The sequence below is a fragment of the Doryrhamphus excisus genome, linkage group LG2 (assembly GCF_037039965.1).
Source record: "Doryrhamphus excisus strain RoL-2023G ecotype Guam linkage group LG2, RoL_Dexc_Guam_v1.1, whole genome shotgun sequence".
Classification (NCBI taxonomy): Eukaryota; Metazoa; Chordata; class Actinopteri; order Syngnathiformes; family Syngnathidae; genus Doryrhamphus; species Doryrhamphus excisus.
In genome coordinates, this window is record NC_136358.1 from 26614766 (window position 1) to 26638510 (window position 23745).

The 23745-nt window shown below is 44.3% G+C and overlaps 1 protein-coding gene across 3 annotated transcripts; it reads right to left on the bottom strand.

The window, feature by feature from the left end:
• Positions 1 to 106: 106 nt before the first annotated feature.
• Positions 107 to 14474, bottom strand: tnrc6ba (trinucleotide repeat containing adaptor 6Ba). Of its 3 annotated transcripts, none has more exons than XM_058061274.2 (22): positions 14168 to 14474; positions 12820 to 12906; positions 12127 to 12148; positions 11547 to 11978; positions 8567 to 11464; positions 8127 to 8288; positions 7749 to 7945; positions 7581 to 7655; positions 7247 to 7450; positions 6970 to 7089; positions 5832 to 5957; positions 5394 to 5564; positions 5048 to 5161; positions 4737 to 4935; positions 4374 to 4541; positions 4044 to 4193; positions 3801 to 3944; positions 3634 to 3723; positions 3293 to 3496; positions 3134 to 3201; positions 2859 to 2998; positions 107 to 2302 (listed from the first exon to the last, which is right to left on the bottom strand). In XM_058061274.2, the coding sequence occupies exons 2-22, from the start codon at positions 12874 to 12876 to the stop codon at positions 1750 to 1752; spliced, it is 6294 nt and encodes a 2097-aa protein (XP_057917257.2). In that variant the 5' UTR covers positions 12877 to 12906; positions 14168 to 14474; the 3' UTR covers positions 107 to 1749. The 3 variants fall into 3 exon arrangements, with proteins under 3 accessions (XP_057917257.2, XP_057917255.2, XP_057917258.2); XM_058061272.2 differs by having other exon boundaries at positions 12820 to 12909; XM_058061275.2 differs by lacking the exon at positions 6970 to 7089 and having other exon boundaries at positions 12820 to 12909.
• Between the last annotated feature and the right edge of the window lie 9271 nt (positions 14475 to 23745).

Below are 23745 nucleotides of genomic sequence, written 5' to 3' on the forward strand. Positions count from 1 at the left end.
AAGTACCATAGGCCGGTATGGTGTAGAACAATGTGCAGAACAGGTATAAAATGTTTTGTGCAAGTGGTCGAGTGAATAGTGAATAGCATGACAACCCCCCAAAAACTGCATTTGAACCTTTATTATCTTGTTCTTTTCCACTTTAAATTAAATTCCTCTCCTTTTTGTAACATCTGAAATAAATGAACAACATCCTGAACAGGAGTGATAATAAAGACAGACTTAATTTAAATCGATACATAACATGAAAGCAAACAAGTAAAACATTACAGCTAATGTCTTTTAACGTGTCTGTAAAAACACTGTTTTCCAGCTCAGCTTGGTATGGTAGGATTTGGACATTTTAATAAGAAATGCTTTCAGTTGGTTGCTTCGTCGTTAAAAACAAAATTCTCCTTGAATTGCATTTTGACAGGGAACAAAAACACACATAATGCTGAAAAAAAAAAGACAAGTAATAGTGCCAATGTTTTTGAACTTTTTAGATATCACAATGTCTGGTGGTCAAGCGAACACACACACGCATACACACAAACATACACTCATACAAAAAAAGCCAAGCTGTCAGATAAACATCTATTCACTTCCCTGACTGAAGCAGATAAGTGCACACATACACTGATCGTTAATCTCTCACGGACAACAAAAACATTCAACATTGTAGCAATAACACACAGACACTCCTGATATTGTCACGTTTCCGCCATCTTCCATTCCGTCATACCGGCAACACTGCTGTCATGCACGCACGCCTACACACACACACCTTGAACAGCGAGTCGCTAAGTGATCATAGTCATTAACAATCAAGACAATATAGAATAATAACCAAGTTGATTTTTTTGAGTAAGAAAAAAATAATACAAGAGCGAGGTCAGTGTTTGAATGGGGAACAAAAAGATATCTCTACAAAGTTTCACGTTTCTCTTCAAAGAGACAACTCATGTACATCCACAAGAGAAGAGAGAAGAGTTTTGCTTGTTAAATGTAAGAGCAGTGTGTAACTGGTGTGTGTAACTGGTGTGTGTGTGTGTGTGTGTGTGTGAGTGGGCAGGTGGACCAAGGCCACTGCTGATGTAACATTAGAAGACGTCCCGTCCCGTAAGGTGGGTGTTGAGTTGGGAAGGGATTGTATCAGATGTGTCGATGACAAACCCAGAGGCATTAGTGCAAGTTTGGCTAATGTTCTTTTTGTTTTGCTTTGCTTTTTAACCCCCGGGGACGCCATGTTGATCCGCCAAGGTATAGAGGTGTCAGTACCGAGTAGAAACGCTCCTTTTTTTTCTATTTCGCCACAGGTACGGGTGACCTGATAGCGAGGCGCTGTCCCCCGTTTGTCGCTTTCAAGCTTTCTGAACAGGAGAAACACACCAGGTCTAAGAAGGCTCAGTCTGCAAGTCCGAATGCTGACGTTTGACATTAAATACGAGGAAGGAGACGAGAGTTAAAGAGTTAACGTGTGGACACGCGGGACTCGAGGAGCCCCGTTTTACAGTACATGCCTGAGTGATGGAGCAATATGATGAGATGTGGAGTAAAAAGACAGAACTGGAACCCGGTTCAGTCCTCTGCTTCAAGTTTCGCTGTGGTCTTCATTTAAGGTCGATGATTACACGTTAGGAAACAAACGCATGAGCGATGTATTGCATGTAGCCTGCATGTCGGGTGGCCAGTGTAGCTTCTATTCACATCATTTGTACGTGTAAATAAATAAGAACGTGACATGTGACTTTCAACATGATCGCGTTGTCAGTCGCCACCCCCGCCAAGGAGGTCTCCCGGCAGCAGGGAGGCCGGGCTGCCCATCTGATGACGATCTTCAAGTGCTGGCGACCCCCACAGGCTACTACCGGGGTACCCTGCGCCACTCATACCCCCCCACAGACCCTGCCTTCCTGCCTCCACACCTGCAGTTCCACCCACTCCAGAACTGTTGCTGCTCCACTGAGTGAAGATGCCCAGTCCGGGCGCCGGTGGCGCGGTCTGGTCCGATGAGCTGCCTGTGCTGTCCAGACTCTGCCAAGTGGATTCGGAATGCCCGGCTGCCGCTGGTAGAGCGGCTCCTGGCGTGGAGCCTCCCTCTGCACCGACTCCTCCGCTGCTGCTGCCCCCTACTCCACTTAGCTCGCAGGTGGCCCCGCTACTGTTAGTGCCCACCGTAGAGGATGGTGTAGGTGTGGTGCCAGAGCCGGTGCTGGCGCCTCCGTTCCCGGAACCTCCTGCCTGGGAATGTGCAATGTAGCGGGCCACATCCTCCTCGCTCACAAACTCCGCCAAGATGGTGGTGTTGCCGAGAACGCACCTATTAAAACAAAAATATTCAATCACCGACAGGGTTTTGCAGACCATATTAACCCAAATATTATTCCGAGAAAAGATACATGTTGCCTTACTGTATATTCAGGGTCCAGATTGGTGCTACCTGTTCTCCATGGAACATAAACACTTGTCGGTGCAACTATATATATATATATATATATTCTTAAAACCCTTCATATGGTGCATATGCATACACCAGGTGCTGGTGGTGTACCAGTGAATAAGGTCAAGTCCACACACACACAACGCAAGGTTTTATAACCGTTTCTAGACACTCTCTAATGCAAAAGAGTTGTAGTAAAATAATTTTAAAAACGTTCATATACTGTCATTTTAAAAAGTCATTCAGACTCTTTATCCAAGAACTTTGGTTAAACCATGCAAACGTTCATGACCCTCCCTCCGAAAGGAATTGTTATTGAGAATGGTTCGGGACCAGAATTGAAAGGAGGAGTCAACATCGCAACCGGAATGACTGAAATTCCTGCTCTAGTTATACCAAAGGTATCAGGGAGGTTAAAAAAAGTCTTTAGTCTTACATGTGAAGGGCGCTCTGGGCCTTGGCCGCTTCATGTTTGGAGCCATAGCGGATGAGAGCAGTGCCCTGGGTTAGGCCGAGGTGAAAGGTCAGCAGGGGGCCATGCTGCATGCATATGGTTCGGAGTGTAGAGCCATCAATCTGCAGAGGAGAAAAAAATAATACACGATTTGTATGTGAGGGCTGAGATTTCGGAACAAGTCATGTTTTGAGCTCAGTGAGTACATGAAGCCGAGCAAAAACTTTACAATCAAATAGTTGAATCCGCAAGTATACCTGTGGTGTTAGATTACTGAGCACCAACCAGCAGCTTTCCCGGGAACTGCCGTCACTCCAGGCCGAGCCTACAGAGACAGTAAAAAGAACAATCACTGACATTCCTAAATGTTCATGAACACAATTTCGTCTATGTGACCAAATGCCTTTGGGTCTTACCAGTAGTGGCTGAACCACTCCCCCAGCCTCTACCCGCCAGTCGGGGTGTGCCGCCTAACCAGGGGGTAGTTGTTAGCTGCTTTTGACTGGCTAAGCCTGGAGGAGGGCGGGACAGCTGAGACTGGCTGCTGCCACGACTGGCTTTCCAGGACTTGTGACCAATGGGCTCAGGGGGCCATCCAGTCTTGTAGTCTGTGTACTTTGCTGTAAAAGGGACAACAGAAGTGGATTTTCAGACGGACCATATCGTGATAAATACTAAACACATACCGACTTGATGAGTTGCTAGACATAGACGGGACCAACTCGTCACAGGATGACTGTAAATGTGCTAATCTTACCGGAGTTGTGTGCGTTGTTAAGGGGATCTGAGGCACTGTAGGGCCAGGCACCAGGCGAAGGCAGTAAGGTGTTGAGGGGAGGGATGGAATCTGTGATAACGAGCAGCTGATGTTGGACTTGTACACTGGCTGTTTTAGAATTTGATCATATTTTGTTCAATACTAACCAGTATTGTCTTGTAACAACTGGTGCTCAGTGTCATTGAGGCCAGGAGACACGGAGTTTCCCATCATGCCCCCTGGGGTCATGTAGGGGTCAGATTCGGGGTCAACACGATCTATTCCCTTCCAGGGAACACCGGGCTGAAACTCTGGAGAACAGCATAGATGCAATTATGACTTTATAAATATTGTTAAGACATCACCTCAGGCAAAACAAGTAGGATTATACTGTATGATGTGCCACCTACCGGGGGGCCAGCTGGGTGTGGTGGTCTGCTTGGTACTCAGCTTGTTGCCAGGTGTGCGATGCCAGTTGGTGTTACCCTGCGGGTCTCCAACAATCATGTCGTACTGCGAGTAGGGTGAGCCCCCTGGCATCTTCATGGGGGTGACAGGGCCTGGGGAGAGGTCGTCAGTGTGTATTATATGCCTGAACACCAGATGGCTGCATAAATTAATATGGGATTATACTAACATTAACATTTTTAGATTCTATTATATTTCCAGTTTTCAAATTCAACAGACAAAATCGGTTTGTTGGAAGTCAATACCATGAAAAAAAAGGAAAGGAATCTCACCATTTTTGTGGAATGCATTTTCGGGTGAGGAGGTGTCAGGGGACGAGTGCCCCTCCATCATCCATTTGAAACGGGACTGCTGACCACCCATGTCCTTCATTCCTCCAGGCCCCCCAACCACAGAGCCACTCAGGTCTAGACCTGAGAGGTTCACACCAGAACAGAAGCCTGTAAACAAGGACAGCAGCAAACCAGGACAAAACATATCAGGTTGGGGGGTAGGATTGCCAACACAAACAAACACGTGCAACAAAGCCACTTGATTGAATGACTGAAATGTGATGGCTCCTCACCAGTTGTAATTGACCATCACCTTTCAAATAATAATATTAGAATTCACGACTGATAATCTTGATATCTTACCAGAGTAGGGTCCAAGTGTTTTCTGGTGCAGGTCAGCCACAGTTCCTGCCAGGCTTTGGTGGGGCAAGGACTCAGCCCCGGGTAATTTGGCACCACTTCCACCATGATGGGAGGGAGAGAGTTTGACATTGCCACCTAAACTCCCAACCTGCTGCTGCTGCTGGCGCTGCTGCTGCAGCACTGCCATGATCCTGGCCAGCTGCCATGACACAGACAAAAACGGTCAAAAGGCAAGGAAAGAAGGCTCGAAAACAAATTGTGTCGATAAACATCTCAACAATAGCTGGAGAGAGTCGTGTGCATGAGTATACTTGTTGAGGGTCAGCTTGCTGCCGGACATTCGGTGTAAACTTCCTCTGGTTTTGCAGAAGCTGCTGCTGCTGTTGTTGTGGCTGCTGTTGCTGTTGGAGGAGGAGCTGACATGCCTGACACAGAAACATCATGAAAAGTTACTTGAGTCAGCACTAGACAGTCATCTGTGTCAATCATTACAGCAACACCACTGATTGGTCGCAATGTCTCGGTCTGCTTTCTGGGGCAAATACTAGTGCTTGCATCACAATCTCATCAACATTACTAAAGTCGCTCATGACTTTTTGATCAGCTTAAAATACTGATTCTTTCCTCCAAGTCTGTAGTAGTTTTCAATAAACCCACCAATTGAAACTGGATGTGCGGTGGGTAGATGCTGCTCAGCATGGCAATATGCTGGGGGGACAGCTGTGGAGGAAAGACACCGCCCCCGACTCCCGCCACTCCGCCCACACCACCGACACCCCCTACGCTCCCGCTAGAAGGGGGCATCTGCTTCAGCAAGGAGCCTGGCACCTGAGGGGGGGGAGGCACGTAATGACACACATGCATATGTTTCTACAGAAAAAGTACTGAATTGCTTAACACAAAAAAATGTCACTGCCTGTATTTAAATAAGCAAATGAGTAAGCTAATTACTGCATGGGTGATTATGCTTTATTTACGTTATTTAACCCTGACTGATGCAGTAATGCATCTCATTTGTTAAACAACCACGATGAAAGACACATCCTGCACTGGTGGAAAGGATGTATAGGAAACAGATAAGAAAAGTAAACTCACCTGAGGTGACAGGAACTGATGAGGCACTTGTGCTCGTATCCCTGGGGACTGGTTCATGGGTGGAACATTGGGCTGGTGTCTGAGCTGAGACATCCCTCCACTATTGCCAAGGAGACTGTGGCCACCCTGTGATTCAAAAGGGGACAATTTCAACATACAAGGCTGAGGAGAAGAACAATGTCAAACAATTGAAGGTATATATAGTAATATATTAATATTATTAGAAATCTTTTAAGCACAAAGACCAACAACGAAGACCAAACATATTGTTCATTTTCATATAAACTGGATTTGCGCTGTAACTCCAGAAAAGCTACACCTTGCTACATGTGCCATCTCTCGCTAGCACCAGCATCTGGAAGCAGAGGCTAACACTAAGCGCTGGAACAGCTACGCCTCACCATAACCGCCATCTGCAGCTGGCACCGGCCTTGGAGCAACCATGCCTCACACCGAGCCAAGCAGCAGCTAACACCGGGCACCCAAACGACTACATGTCGCCATACGCACCATCTGCGGCTGGCACCGGGCTTCAGAGGAGATACACCTCTCACCAAGCACTGGCTACATTTAACCGACCAACAACATTCGAGATGTCACCGAGAGGTAAACCTAATGAAAATTGCAAACCCAGTTCATGTAGATGAAGGTGCATCATCATCATCAACAACGAGCTAATTGTACCCTTAGTGCTGTGAAAGATATGATTAAGCATGATGTGAGTTGCTGCTGACATTCATTCATTTGGAGTCACCAATTAACCTAGCGTGTTTTTGGAATGTGGGAGCAAGCCGGAGTCCCCGGAAAAAAACCCACGCATGAACTCCACACAGAGATGTCCGAGGGCGGAACGCCATGCTTGCTGCTGACATGCATTTAATATTTTGTTCTTTTGTGCATTTGGCAATGAATTTTAAACATTTTAATGAAACAACTTTGCACACACATGTCACTTTTTGGGTAAAGTATCGGGATATATACAGTATACAATTGATCAAGATTCAACATAAATATATCGGGATGAGTTCCGTTCCATATCACCCAGACCTGTTAGAAAGTTTATCGTGCAAACACAGAAAACTACACAGAGCCTAATGCAATGATGGGAGGACAGAAACAAGAGGAGGCATCGTCTTACTTGTCTAAAGGGGATAGTGTGATTGAAGAGAGAATGAGGCTTGTAGGCAGTGGGTGGTGTGAACAAAGAGCAAGGACCATCCTCCCCAAGGTACCCATCCTGATTGTTCAAAAGCAAGGTCTGTCCAAGTGACAGCCAATCAAAGAAAAAAAATGAGTGGTAGAAGGGACGGGGAAAGAGTGAGACAAAGGGGTAAAAATGAAGAAGGAAAAGAGCGAACATCAAACAAGGAAGGAAAGACTAACTGGTAAGATCATAAGCAGCACAAAGGGCCTACCTTGTCATAGAAAGAAACAGCATCTCCAGGTGCTGCCTCTTTGGAGACAGGTGAACGATAAGCCATGCTCCCTCCCCCTCTTCCTCCTTTCCTCATGTCTCCATTGTAATCCATCATTCCAAAGGCTCTTTTCTCCAAATCTATCTTTTTCTCCTGGAGGGAACCTGGAGCCAGGTCAATGTTTGGACCACTAGGATCATCACTCTGCCAAGCACAAAGGGACAACAGTCACCATCTCATAAAAGATCATCTGTTAATTGTCTGTTTTTTCCCATAAAAAACATATCCAATGCATTTACATTACAGCAATTGGATGACAAGTTCAATATCATACCAGAAGCCCCATATTGGAGAATTGTCTGTTAATGGGGCTCATCCACGAATCTCCCCCGCCAACTTTGAGTGGACCCTGGGTGAGAATGAAAAATACTGAAACACTGAAAAGCAGACCCGATTCCTGACTCCACATTAGTGAGGTCAGTTTTTCTCCCAGGTAACCCACCTTGTTGCTAGGCTTTTTGACAGTGTGGCCCTGTCCCCAGCCTCCATTGCTACCCTGTCCCCAAGATGACCCACTGCCCTGGGAGCCGGTGCTGTTCCACATGCCCCCACCCTCTTCCTCTTCCTCCCAGCTTGAGTGACGTGAAGCCGTCACGGAACCTTCTTTGTCCCCCCAGCCGTCTTGCATAGACTTGGATCCTGTAAGGGAAATTATACGTATATAAACTTAACTGATTTATAGTTTATTGATGAATTGAAAGCACCTACCTATTAGGTATTAAGGTCACACGGAAATGAGTGAATAGTAGCCACAACTTCAGTGTAATTGTTTTTCAGATTTGAGTTTTACAGTTTTGAATAGTATATTGTACATTCTCACCAGATTTGATGGGATTGGGAGGAGGATTTCTCCAGCCTGATTTCCCCCCAGCATCATCTGGGTCCCCCCAGCCAGAAGGGGCATCAGTAGGTTTTCCCCAAGCAGCTGTGCCATTGTCAACAGTAGGACTAGCTGGAGGTGTACCACCCCAACCCGAGGTACCTGCACACACAGCACATTATTGAAAAGTGCTGACAAACTTCAGTTAATGTAGACCAGGGGTGTCCAAACTTTTTCCACGAGGGCCATATAGAGAAAAATTGAAGGGCGTATGGGCCCCACTTTGATATATGTTGTAAATTAAAAACCAATCCAATGTAGGACAATATAGTTAAAAATAAATTGATTTTCACATTATAAAAAATCCTGCCGTCCAAAAATGGCCCCCAGGATAGACTTTGGACACACCTGATTGGGCTAGACAGATGGTGGCATCTCACCAATTGCGGCAGTTTTTCCTTGTCCATGGCCAGGGTTGAAGTCCCTGCTGCCTCCAAGTCCTGCAGCTGGTCTACTGAGCTGCTGTGCTGATGGTCCTTGTTGTTGCTGTACTGGAGGTCCTTGCTGTTGCTGTTGAGTTTGTCCCAGATCATGTGGCTGCTGACCAGCAGGGTTGCTGTTCTTATCCCACAGGTTAACCGGCTTGTAGTTGTAATGTGTTGGATCTCCCCATGCTGATGTTCCATCATCTATCTCATGTTTACTGTTTAATGACTGCGGTGAAGGTTCCTCCCAACCACTTGGTTCAGATCCACTTGCACCTAATCCATGACCAGCAGGGATGGGCCCTGAGGTCCAGCCTGAGCTTTGGTTCTGGACTTGGGAGACTGGTTTTCTCCCACCACCCCGTTGCATAGCCCCTTGGTCCAATGCTTGCTGCAGCTGTGGAGGCTGATTACGGGGTTGTGATTGTTGCTGCTGCAGTTGTGCCTGTAGGCCTGTGATGGAGCCCGATTGGCTGTTTGGCATCTGATGCATTTTATTTCCTCCACTCCAACTTTGATGGGATTTGGAACCAGTAATGCTGATTGATCCTGACCCGCTCCCTCCACCCCCTGGCCCCCAGGATCTCCGTGGAGCATCCTCATCCCAGCTTCCCCAACCACCCACACCTGCATCCCCACCTGAAATAGAGTTACCTCCTCTGTTGTTCGGTTCATCTTCCCATCCCCCGCTGCTGCTATTTGATTTGGACTCTTTCTCACCCCAGTCCCTACCTGACCCAACCTTCTGCCTTGACCCCCACTCACTTCCTTGTCCTTCCCCACCCATTTCTTTCCACCCAAGAGCTCCTTTCTCTTCATTTCCTCCCCAGCCCGCACTTACAGGGCTGCCTTGTTGCCTGAGACCATCCCAACTGCCTCCATTTCCTCTATTGGCTCTCCATTCCTCATTACCCCAACCTTTGGACTCCTGATTATCCACAGCTCCCATCCCTGCTCCACCCCAGCCTGTAGCCTTCCCTTGCTGGTTATGTCCCAGTGATCCTGATCCAACACCAGTACAAGTTGCGATCACTGGACCCGATTGCGAGACGCCAAGATTACTCATGTTGGGGCCCGAAGGAGGTGGGCCTCTGCCAGATAGAGAAGTCCCACCACTGCTGCTACTGCTGCTGCTGGTCTCCCAGCCCTCTCCAGAGGACCCAACAGATGAAACCAAGGGAGGAATGACGCCTGGACCATTAGAGTCTCCGATTAAGGCTCTGGATCCAGAGGAATATAGAGAAGAACTTCCCAGAGAAGCTGAGTGTTTTGTCGAAGCTGATAGCAGTGCACTCTTATTGTGTTCCACTTGATCATCCACATCCCAAGCTGTGTTTTGTCGAATCTGCGTTTGGCCCCAGCCTGTGTTGGACAGGACCCGTGGATCAAGATCAGACCGGCTGAGAAGACTCTCTAAGGCAGCTTCAGCATTGGGTGGCGGACGTCGAGGACGACTGCCGTAAGGTTCCCTTTCGCTTCTAGAATTCCCACCACTGGATCCTCCCTGTGCTCCCTGTCCTCCTTCGCTCCACTCTCCCGTTTCGACCTCTCCCTTCTGATTGTCCCAAGCTCTGTTCATAGCAGTGGATGTTGAGGTGACAGGATTGCCAGCTGTGCTGCATCCACTGCTGCTGCTATTACTGCTGCAGGCTCCTCCTGTGACTTCTGTGCCAGGATTTGCTCCGCCAGTACCAGATGAACTCCCCCCCCATTCAACACTAGACATCGCTTTCTCCACTCCCACTCCTGATGTCCCCCACCCTCCCTGAGATACCCCAGTTTGACTATCATTTCCCCCAGTCCCAGCACTCCCCCATGCATTAGCCCCACGAGAGGGACCTGGAAAACCCCAACCTGAAGTCCCATTATCCCCCTCAGCAGCTCTGTACCCCCCCATGCCACCCTCCCATCCGTCAGTCCTTGAGGCACCCGTTTTGGAGTTAGAAGCTGGGTAAGAGGGCTGGGCCCTCCATGAGGAAGAATGATTGTGGTCTCCAACATTGACCCCAGCACCTCCCATTCCTCCCACAACCCCTTCCTCTCCTGCAATTTTTGGTCCCGCTGATTCACTGTCCCACTTCCCCCCTCCCATGTCTCTGGATTGCATTTGGTGAAGTTGGTGCTGGTGGGTGCTTGATTGATTCACAGACAAAGCTTGGTGACCCCCTAGCACCCCAACCGACCCAGCCTTTAGCCCTACGGAAGCAGAATTGTTGGCAGATAAGGTCCCTCCAGGGCCCTGGTGATGGAAGGAAGACGAACCTCCTTCACCTGCAACAACAGGCTCATCCTGTTGTACCAGGGCAGGCCAGGCCGAAGGATTGGCATTTGGATTAAAGTTGGCACCTGGAATCCCACTGCTGCCGTCAATGAGGCCACTGGCATCATGGCTTCCTGGCACAGCGGAGGCTTTGGAAAGTGAAGAGGACTGTTGTAACACAGGCCCGGCTGAAACTACTGCATTTCCTCCTCCAAGATGGCCCTGGGAGGCAGCCGTCCCCCATGCCACACTACCGGACGGCTGCATACATTCATTGGGCAAAGAGAACAAGGAAGTGGATGAGGACTGGTTGCCAGAGGCACTAGTGCTGTTCACAGGCATTCCATTGTTGCTGCTGCTGCTGCTGCTGCTTCCTCCAGCTACAGTGAAAGAAGCTCCTCCTCCATCACTGCCACCGATGCTGGGCCACTCTTCCAGGTCGTTCCCATCTACAATCACCTTCTCCCTGCCCTGAGAGGAGGCCTGGGTGCCAAGACTTGCCCCCCACATGGAATTTGCATAATTAGAAGTAGTGGTTGAAGCAGCAACTGATGATGAGGTGAGGGCCAACGAGGAGGTAGCCGCACCAGAATCTGAAATGATGACGAGAGTTTAATTCTACACATGGAATTTCACTCACCGATTAGTTTTTAAACAAACGCTGGTAATTCATACCTGAGACAGCAGCTATGTTTGCATTCACGCCTTCCCCTCCTCCTCCCCCTCCCAGCAGCATAGAGGACAGTGGCGGCTGGCCCCTTTTCAGTAGCACTTTATGGTCCTGCTGGCAGCGGAATCGCGGCGGCACTTCTCTTGGCATATAGCGAGGTTGCTGCTGAGGTGCCAGGGCCGCACCTCCGCTACTTGTATTCCCGTTCCCAGTAACACTTGTGCTGCCTGTGGTGGAGGAAGAACTGGGGGTGGAGGTGGGCTGTCCGTTGGCCACTGCAAGGCGCTTGGCATTGTTACCACCCTGTGATTGGGCGGCAGCGCTGCCAGGGCCTGAAGTGGCTGGGGACGGGGAAGCAGACGGGGTGGGTCCAGGGCAGGGGGAGGTAGGACTGCTCTGAGTGGCAGGAGGCTGGGCAGACGCCTGTTTGGTCAAGTCTAGTTGTTCACGGCAGGGAGTAGGGGATGGGCGGTAGTTAGATATCATAAAGAAGGGAATGAAGAAAAAAAACAACATCGGATGAGATTTCAAGAACACAGCAACTACACCTGATTCTGTATCTTCAGTAGATCAAGTGCTGCTTACCTTTGTTCTTTTGTTCTGTGACCTAAAACAAAGACAATAAAGACGTAAACCCAATGTGGTCATTCCAATGTCAATTCTCACAGAACAGAAATTATACTGTAGGACAAATGACCATGACAAAAACACAGGTATGGTGTTTCAAATAATAACACAGTAATTGTCGCAGTTTTACAAAAGCCCACCCATCCATTATTTTCTATGCCGCTAATCCTCACTAGAGTCCTGGGTATGCTGGAGCCCATCCCAGCTGACTTAGGGCGAGAGGCGAGGTACACCCTGGACTGGTTGCCAGCCAATCGCAGGGCACATTTTACATTTTAGAGTGTTGGAAACTGTTCCAACACCGTTCCCCATACAGTCATTTATTTGTGGTGGCCCACAATTCAATTCTGACTACAGAAGGATGTTTCACTCAGAAGAACATTATAATGACACCGAGTGTGTCATGTGTCTCGCTGGAACTTAACACATCACATTCACAGTGTCTCTAATATGCGTGACTACGGAGTGTGTGCCTTTAAAAGGCGGCGCCTTGGTAAGTGACTGCTACGGAACCCAACGGCATCACTGCACAGCTCTGGGAAACCCTGCAAATGTTATTTTAAAACATTTCCTGTATAATCAATAACAGGTTCATGATAGCAGCAGCGCAACCCTGGAACCGATGGATATCTTTAAAGCCAATGAACATACCTTCTGTGAGGCTTCCCTTTTCCTTTTTTCTTCTTTTTTCCTTTTCTTGTCTTCCATGAACTACAGCTCCGATCCTGATACTCGTTTCTTCTGGAGGGACAAACAAGTTAAAGTTTGTATTGTGTAAATTGAATAAAATGCCAAAAGTATGGCTTGATGGATGCTGCAGCATAAAGAAGCAGAAAAAAACGTGAAACCACACACAGCACGTGTGTACACCATAGCGTTCAGCAGGCCTTCACGGATAAGTCATCCATCAGGTGGCAGAGCTAAGAATAATGCTGAACATGGGGTCAACTCACAGTAATTATCCCCATCATAAGCATGCGGAGTGCTGTAAGCTGATCACACTTTTAAGACCAACCAGTTTAGACTGTCTGTAAGCGAGTTTAGGCAAAGATATTTGAAAAACACATACTGTGTTTTTTTTCCGTCTTTCGTATTATTATTGAATTGACCAGAGAGTGCTCCGGCGTCTGTGGCGCTCGGAAAAAAGTTGGAACCTGAACAAATTATTTCCGTTTTACGGTACGGCCGACATAGCCAGAACTACACCACACGGAGCTGGTGTGAGCCTACAACAGGGATTTCAATCTTACGGAATGCTTCCAGCCCATGGTTATGTGACTGCAGAAATACACTTGTTTTCAGTATGTGTTCAACATACAATCATCAAATAGTGTCAGAAAGGGTATGGTATACAACCATGAAGGAAAAATGTGGGAATAATTTTTTTTTTAAACGTGTGCAAATGCCAATAACTATTGCAAAACATACCCTTGTGATTAATTTGTTTCAATGGAAGCACAATGGCTTACATTTCCAGATGCCTAGCTTCCTACAGACACCCTTCCTCAATCATACCAATATACACTCACCTCAAATTGTGTGTGGTTATTACAATGAATTACGTCCTTCGACTTGCACAGTATAACATGCACAATTATCGTTTAACCTTCCAGTCATTATAGCATTAGCAGTGTTTAGCTTGTTAATGTCAGAGGAACATATGCACAACTGCTTGTATGAACAGTAAAGAAAAATTGAAATAGTCAGCGAATGCCGACTAATCTCAAGATACAACAATATAAAAGCACTTTTTGTTGTGCAAATAAAAAGCCTTTATATTATATACTGAGTGCTGAACATGCAAACATCACAGTGAAATGTCAGGGCTAATGTTAGCAAGCATTAGCAGGATATGCTAAGCTACACACTGACAGCTAGAAGTAGCCCTTGCTTATAGGCTTATCTTTGAGCACAAGATGAGATATATTTGACAAATTATACGGCTGTTAGTGGATTGTGATGTAACAAGAAAACAAACACGAGTCACTGCGCTACTCACCTCAGGAATCACATATGAAGAAAACTAGCTTGCTAGCTAGCTAAAGTGCTTCAGTGCGGGGTTTTTTTCAGCTTTTTGAGGCATTCGTCGAAGCTACAAGAACAGCGACGCCTGAGCGGAGAGTCAAGTAAGTGGAATATAATGAAAATGCGCTCGCAACAAGCTACTGGCTAGTATATAAGTACTGTGGTTGCTGCAGAGTCAAGCAAAATATGCAGAAATGTTCAATTTCAAAGCGCTGTGGAGTCAAGTCTGTGGACGGGCGGCCATTTTCCTGCTCAGCATGAAGCGTCCTCAATGGCCAGTAGGGGGGGCCGATACTGCAATTTTCGGTGTCGATCCGATACCAAGTTAATATAGGAACAATACAGTATTGCTAATATGGATACAGATACCGATATTTTTTTTACTTGAATGTTTTCGACCTCTCTGAATGATTTAAATAAAAATATTTAATCTATAAAACGTTTTGTGAACAAAATATCAATATATAAATACAACAAAAAATACAGTACAATGTAAGTGTTCCCTTCCATGTCATTATTGGAGCAAAATTATCACAATACTGTTGTGGAAAACTAGAAAACTGAGTAAGGGAGACCTTTCAGTTTGGGAGGGGCGAGTGAAGGAGGGGTTGGTAATTAACGCCACCTGGTGTCGGCCATCTTGACCGTGCTTCTGCATAGTCACTGAAATGTATGGAAAATATAATTTTTTGTATAATCTTGCACGCGCACGCACTCTGTATATTCGTATACAGTCCAAATCAATATCTGACCAATGATACTGTTCACTTTCATCCACTAGGGGGCAGTAAGCACACACATAAGCACACAGTAAGCACATAGATCTGTATAGGAATGTGCAATGATTACATTTCCCTGTTCAGCAAATGAAGGGCAATTGACATGCATGCAGATGTAATGGCCTGCTTGCAATGAACGCATACATAGTGAAACAGAGTTGACAGTTCCAGCTGTTGAATATTAACACTTTTGCACAGCTGTCGACCCCTGGGAGGACTGGAATTGATTTTCACACTTATTCAGTCTCACCACATTGTGCATAAATATCTATGTCCATCCTTGGGAATAGATTTATTGATAGCATGCATATTTGGGATATGAAGCAGGATGAAAACATACAGAGCAGAAAATGATGTCTTGCTCCATTGCTGTTAGCTTTGAGCACCCCTTCACTGCACCGAGTGATCCCCGCGGAAATACAGAGGAAAAGAGTCTGCATTGCTGGAGTGAACAGTGAAAAAGACTGTATAAAGGTTGCTGTATAAAGACAGTATCAAGTGTCATCATGCAGCATGATTGCACATTATATTGAACCTTTTGTATACTTATTTAAAAAGAGAATATACCATTATATTTAAGATTGTTTACATTTTAATAAAATAACCTAAATACATCGGGATATGTGTTTTGGTCCACTGTAAAAATATGATTACATGCTAATATGAAAAACATTTCCACACTGCATTTGTTTTTTGATTTGATTTGTTTCCTCTTGGAATTAAACTGAAAGCACGGTGATGTGTAGAGCAGGTCCAGACTGCTTGGCTTTGAGCGGGTTGTTCGCAGAGGCAGGAAGTGGAGGTGACTGGCCCAAGAATGCGTCTGCTCTCTGGCCCCGCCCACAGGAAATGCCAGTCCAGCCTGTTGGAGTCTGCAGTGATGAAAATACTCTTAGTGGAGCCTGAATTTGGTTTATGACGAAGAAAGAATAAAGGATGGATGGAGCGATGAAGAAGGAGGAGGCTGCTCTTTTGCTCAGTTTAGATAAGGCGACATCTTGATGGCTTTCAGAGGTGTTTTCTGCAGGTCTGGTTTGGGGGGGGGGCCTGAAGACTAAACAGTGAATACACATTCCTCAGAGTGAAATTAATCATTTTCAGGAGAACACACAACAGCTCCATTCTCTCATCGTTATAAAATGTATGGCATTACCTTGGCCTGCCGTCATGAGGCATTTTCTTCTCTTTTCTCTGTCATTATTTCACAGCAAGTATTTTCCACCGTACCCTAAAGCCACTGATGTGATTATACAACGTTGTAAGTATTTCCAGATATCTTTGGTTAAAGCAAAGTGTATTTCCAAACTCACAAGTGACGGTTCCTTACAAGACTTATGTCCGCCAAGGGATGCTTGCAGAAGAAATGTGTTATATTAAGACAAGATAATGGCTTACTTTGAGTAACTGGTATGACCCCTTGCCAGATAATGTCTAAATCAGTCGTGAATGTACTCCTGCTGTTACATAATAATAAGAAGAACTCTTGGGAAATCTTTTTATTTTGCTAAGTTGCAGAGAACCGATTCTGGCCCTGTGCTTCATCATTTTCGTAAAAATAACCCATGAAGCTTGCAGGAATCCGGTGTCATTGTTTGTACAATTTGACCTTGTTAGATATACCCATTTTACATTTTGTTTCTCAAATAACTTAGATTTTTGATTAAATTAAAGACTTTTAAGGTTGCCTGAAAGTGCGGAAAATACGGTGTTAAGGCTTTCTAAATACACCGAGGTACCTGTGATCTTAAAGCCTGAGAATATTTTTATGTAGATACACCCTTTTCTGCATAAAATATATTTACTACACTAATGGAAAGAAGTATTTAGAGATTCAGCCTTAGGAGCCAGTATTTGCCTGGTCCCAGTCTAGTGAGTCCATAGCCACAGTCTGGCCCTCGCATCTGCCAGAGGTTCTCCACGTTGATGCCACACACAAACCACCGCACAATATGCACTCACGTGTTCCTACAAGCCTTGACACTGACACACACACACACACACACACACACACACGTGAACTAAAGTGGAAATAAGAGCTGAAGGGCTGGGTGGAGTCCATTCCGCTTTCTCAGCAAATCCTTTCAAGCAGTGGCAGCAAAAAACACGTATGACTCCATTTTAATATCTTATGCATATTATCGTGCCCTAATCTAATTGTTATTGAGTGGAAAACTAAATATTTTTAACCATCAGTGAGAAAAATCATTATTTTACCCCTCTAACCACTGTGCTATACGTTCAGTGAACCGCAGCTCTCCAGTGCCGGAAGCACTCATGCAACCCCAGACTATGACGCTACCGTCACCATGCTTGACTGTAAGCAAGACACAATTATACCTGGTTGCCAGCTGTTTATAATAATGGCTCTGTGTTGAGTTATTTTAAATCTATACAAGCTGTACACTGAGGCTAGTGGTTAAGTGGTTAGCACGTAGGCCTCACAGCTTGGAGACCTGAGTTCAAGTTCACCCTCGGCTATCTCTGTGTGGAGTTAAAAACATGCTAGGTTAATTGGCGACTCCAAATTGTCCATAGGTATGAATGTGAGTGTGAATGGTTGTTTGTCTATATGTGCCCTGTGATTGGCTGGCAACCAGTCCAGGGTGTACCCTGCTTCTCGCCTGAAGACAGCTGGGATAGGCTCCAGCACCCCTGCGACCGATAAGCGGTAGAAAATGAATGAATGAAAGCTGTACACCAGGGGTCTCAAACATGCGGCCGGCGGGCCAAATGTGGCCCCCAGGACACTAGTTTGAGGCCCCCGCCTTGATATGAAAGTTTAATGTTAGTGCGGCCCGCGCAAGTTTGATATGGATGCTGTATGGTATCATGTACCCAAAAAACATTATTACGTTTGATTGTTCATGTTAAAGGTTAAATAACTGTTAATAGTTATCCTCCCTATCCGTGTGGAAGTGGTAAGTTTTTGTCTATTTAAGTTTAAAGGAAATAACTTGAAGGCTACCGTTTAGGTCGCTAGCTCTCTAGTTTGCGAGTTAGCATGTGTCTCAAGACCCTGCAGTTGCGCAATATGTTGTAAATAAAAAGAGTATAAATGTGACTATAGTCGTGTTTTGTCATGTCTACAGGGCTCTAATAATGCTTTGTTCATTTTAATCTGAAAAAAATAATTTGTCTACCCACCAACTATATGTGGTTTCTTAAGTTTTTATTATTTGTCATTTTATTGTTATTATTATATTTATTTATTACTGTGATTGATTTTCTTTATTCTTGATTTGTTTATTTATTTTTCATCTTATTTTGTGTAGAAAAATAAAAAGTAAGATATTTGAGAACAGTGGAATGTTTTATCAGAGCTTTTCTTGTAGAAAATCGGAACCAAAGCAAAGTTTATTCATTTTTCTGTTTTTAATAAATGCGTTTTTTGGAAGGCCCAGCCTCGCCCAGACCCTAGCTCCAGTGGCCCCCAAGTAAATTGAGTTTGAGACCCCTGCTGTACACTGACTGATATCTTAGATTTATTTCTGTCGTAATGTCCCTTGAGAGAATAAAATGGTTGCTGAATTGTGAGCTGATATACTACATCCATCCATTTTTCTATAAATTGAATGCCCCTTTCATAAGAAATCAGAGAAAAAAGTGTGAAGTCTTAAGAATCGTTAGAAATTCCTGTCACTCCTAGTTTCATTTGGCATCTCGTCTCCACCCGCTCCAGCTCACCACCTCCCGCCCCATCCACTCGCTGTTATTTAACATTCACATGCATTATATACATTTCAAACTGGGATGCTGATTAGCTTCCTGCCAGGAACGCCGCCCCCCCCCACACCCCCTTTAACCTGAAGTTGGGTTCCTCAGTGGGTGGAGAGCCTTAGCGGCCGCTGTTTGTTTTGCAGAGTGTCCTTATTTCCGTGAATTATGACCTGACAGGAAATGTGGAAGGGTGGACGGGACAATGGACTATTGTAAGGCTTAAACAGGAAAAGGCGCCAAGACGGACACATCCACACACACACACACACACACGCAATTCCAAACTTTTACAGTATCCCCAGCTACTATAAAGAAATCCTAAAATGTACCCATGTTCCTGATGTCCGTCCTTTTCACAACTATTCACGAGCGTCTACGTAAACACGACCGTGGCTGACCGGTTGACCAATAAGAGCCAGGAAAACAAGAGTGCCTTCATCCATTAAAAAAAGACGTGGAGAAAAATGGCCATAAAAGGGATTGCAATCAGCAGCAGTGTATGAAAGTTATTGTAGGGTTTGATTTATGACTCTTAAATCAACATATTAAAGCTGTGACTGGAGACTCTTGGTATTTATTGAAATGACATTTGGCATGCGGAGCTAAACAAAAATATGCAAAGTATCATGGAATGAAGACCGTGTGATAACCCTACAGAATCCTTAACAGTGATCTTAAGGCTGTGACCTCGGTCCTGGCACCTTAGAGTCAGGCTTCAAGATCAAGTGATGGATGAGTCCTGACCGCCTGTCAACAGAGCCAAAGGAAAGATGTGGAGGAAGCGAGTCTATTTACAGACCAGGAGGTATGTGGCAAAGCTCTGCTGTTTTCCTATGCTATGTGTGTGTGTGTGTGTGTGTGTGTGTGTGTGCAAAAGTTTACATTAATCACCTTGTAGACATACCTTCCTGTTGCACAAAAAAGTTTTTTCTAATGCAAAACATCATGCAAACTTGACTTTGGTGCCAAAACGGTCTCAAGTTTACAACAGTGTATCAATACATTCTGTTTATTGTAAAGTGTTCAGCATTTGAAGTATACTGTACATATATATGTACATCTGTACCAAATATATTGCAGTTTTAAATATATCCAGACCACACACACACTGTACATATTATTTGCCAACAAGTGAATGCTTATAAAAGCCAAAGTTTGTGTCAGGTTTGGGCCCCGAGTGTGATTTTATTCAGCATCCCATAATTAGTTTCCATAATGGCAAGCCTAGTTGCGTCTAAATAACAGTGTTTGGCTTGGGGTGTTTTAATTGGGAAAATAACTGTTTGCACGTGTAATAAGGTATGCATGTGTGAGTTTATGCAGTCCTATTAACCTTAATCCAAAATGACGCAACATCAAGCTTCTCCCCAAATTAGCACGGTTGAAAGCATGCTTTTTTTTGTCTCCCCATTGTCCACAGTCGATCCCCAATCTTCTTGATCCTCGTGGATGGACCGGCTTTATTCTGTCAAAATAAAAACGAGCGAGAGTCATGTACCGACGTTTAAAGCAAAACATGAAATTAAAACCCACAAAAAGAATACTGACTTACTATCCATGCGAGGCTGTGGTTTGTTTTCTAGAGAGAAGATAATTCAGTGGTTTGATGTGCATGAATCCTGTTTTGGTGCTGGTCAAACGCTGAAGTGCTGAAGTCTTATGCAAGTAGTCGGATGGGGATGGCAACAACTTCAATGGATAGTTAATTTCAACTTTAATCCAAAATGACTGAATAATAAACCTTTGTGCAAATAGCATGCCTGGAAGCGACAAAATCACATTTATATTGACGCAGTCCTGCAGCTGAAGCGAGTCACAGGAGATTTAGCTATGTTGCCAGTTGTACAAAGTACATCTCTGACGTTAGCGCCACATACATCAGCTAATTATATATATTTTTGTTATTGTTACCTGCAGAATGGGGGCCCTTGATTCAGAGGGTACTTTTATTATAACCGGAATTAAAATTTTGATTCATATTGGAAGTAAATCAACCAAAATTTCAAGAGAAGAATGAACAAATGATAAAAACAAGACCCTATTTGTCCTGTACAATTACTCAAAATACATTAGAGCCACATACACCAGCTAATTATATATCTTTTTGTTATTGTTACCTGCAGAATGGGGGCCCTTGATTCAGAGGGTACTTTTATTATAACCGGAATTCAAATTTTGATTCATATTGGAAGTAAATCAACCAACATTTCAAGAGAAGAATGAACAAATGATAAAAACAAGACCCTATTTCCTGTACAATTACTCAAAAAAAATTATATCAGTCCATTTACTTCTGAAAGTACAATTCTACAAATATCTTTAAAAGAGCAAAGAGTGCAGGAACAAGCATCGGTGTCCACTTCAGACTCCCCAGACGGACATTTGGTTCCAGACTCATGAAAAACAGTAGCTGCTGTTATTCTAGGAGTCAAATTAGCACGCTAAAAAGTTGCAGGGTTCTAATTTCGGGCAGTCGTGGCTCGTGGGGAGGACGTAAAGCTGCAGTAACACAAATCTGTAGAAGGATTTGTCGTGAGTCAAATCTTCAATCTTCTATTGGAAACACAGGAATCTTAACGTGTCTAATAAAGAAACAACGGTGATATTTTTGCTATCAAGTTGTTTCAGTCACTCTTCTGTGTGAAACCTTTTCAATAACATTGCTCATTGTAATTATGCACGGTCACATTTGTTGCATGCCAACAAACAAATGAAAACGTTAACTTAGCTCATTTGGCACGGCCTTGACACTTAGGGGCGGAGCTTCTGAAGGTGTTTGAAGAGGTTTGTGGTTGTTGGACCTTTTGGGGTTACAAAAAAAAACAACAAAAAAGTGTATACAGCCTTTACCTTCCATTTTAGGGATATGTTGACAGCTTAAATTTGCCTGTAAAATCCATAATTACAGCAGTTTCTATGTAAGCGCTCCAATTACACTGGTTCTTAACGCTATATAAAGTTGTTGCACAATAGACTTTTTTTTTTTGTTCAAACCATTGCAATATAATTTCAGAGCACAGTTTTTTTCCATCTCATGGCTCCGTTTCAATCTCTTTGAAAATGGATTTGGTTGCGTTTCATGCTGCTGGACATACTGTCTGTGTATTTGTGATGTGTTCAAGGAACTTCCAGGAAAGGCTTAAGAAAGCTTTTATATTTTCCTTTTTCTGCCTGCTTTTTCGCTTCTTCTCCTAAATAACACATCAGAGTCTCTTATCGAATTGATATGACATATTTACTCCTCTCTGGGGGGTTTCTTTCCTCACATAATATTACGTATTTACCAGATTTTAACTTTTCCCAGCGAGGGCCAGACAATGAAAAATGAAAGGATGCACGGGACACTTTGATATTTTATAAAGCAACACATGTAAATATGCCAAGAAGTTATACATAAGTATGTATATAGAGTTCAGAAAAGTCAGTCACGTTTGTGTGAAATCAAACATGGAGGCCACACACTACTGAGCCTGGTTTTGACTAATATCATGTCAGTGTGTACTTATGCTTTATTTGCAGAAGAGAATGTGTATGAAGCAAAATATCCCATCCATATTTAAAAAAAAAAAATTAAAGACACACCTTTTTAATCAGGCTTTTAACTCATATTTTTAAACTTTTCTTATGCGTTTATGTTTTTAGTCCTATTTTATGCTTTTAGTTTTTAGCTTTTAACTCTACTGTGTGTGATTGTGATTGTTAATTATGTAAAGCACTTTGTGCTGCATGTCTTTGCGGGAAAAGTGCTATACAAATAAAGTTGATTTGATCCCATTTGAACTCCCAGACTTTCCCATTAAAACATGTCACTGGTGAAACGTCCACTTCAGGTCATCGTCACCCTGGGAAAATATTTTCCAAAATGATCAGCACTACATTGCAACACAATGACTCAAGTGTGAGTCTTGTTTGACCTGCTGCTGCGTTCACCCTGAATGTGTTCATTAGCGGAAGGTGGTGGACATTTTGGATAGAATATAAATCAGCATACTCCATACAGAGCTCCATGAGCATGTGGATGTAAGCAAAAAATTACAAAGCAACATGTGTATGCTTCTTCATGTCGTGGGAGCGTTAAGACCCAGACAAATAGAGTAAAGAACTACATTTGTAACCTTTGACTCTTTTTGAGGACTTGACACTGAAAAGCATCCCTGTTTTTGAACAAATAGCCGACGTGCTTTGGAAGAGAATTTGTTTCTTTTGGAGTTGGACCGAATGTGTGCAAAGAGAAGGATGCGAAGGAAGCCAGTCTGCATGGGAGACAGACCGAAGAAGAGGAGGCCAACACGGCATCAAGGGGATGGATGCGAGGATTAAGAGGAGGTATAGACAAGAGATGAGATGCTTGGAGAACTGCGCTATAAAAAGAAGAAATACAGAGAAGAGCAGAAGCGAAAGTCAATAAAAGCTGCTAAGTCAATTTGAATTCAACACAAAAAGCATTTCACACAGAAATGAGAAAAAACACAAGAGATGTTATGTGAGCGATGTGTGTGTGCTGTCACTGGTCACCTTGCAGCATTCATGATGACAGAAGGCCTTAAGAGGAGCGAATCTGCAGGTTTGGGTTCCTGTTGATAAGACTCACTTTCCTGTTGGACAGGTCAGCATGGTAGAGCTGACGTGAGCATTTCATACAGGGCTAGCTCTCTGACGTTGATACAAATCTGATATGTATCCTATTTACTGCAGTCTGCATATATCTGACCTACACGTCATCGAAAAGGTGTGGTTTACCGCAGTGTGAATGTAGTCTAAGAGTCCAACAGAACTAATGTGTTTCTCTGACATTTTGAATTAGTTCCAAATTCTTGTTAAACTATGACAAAGTGTGAGATCATGAGGTTTGCACATTTGGAATTGAGTCCCGAAAGAAGTTTGGGATGGCTCAAAACCGTCGGTTTCAGCGGGACGCACAAATCCAAGAAAATACAGCTGGAATAGGTGCATATTCTGGAAGATCTAAACAAATCTAAAACGTTTTCTCCGCGGGTTATTGTGTGTAGCTACTCTATAGGAGTCCACAACTCAATACAACCACCCCAGCTCAATT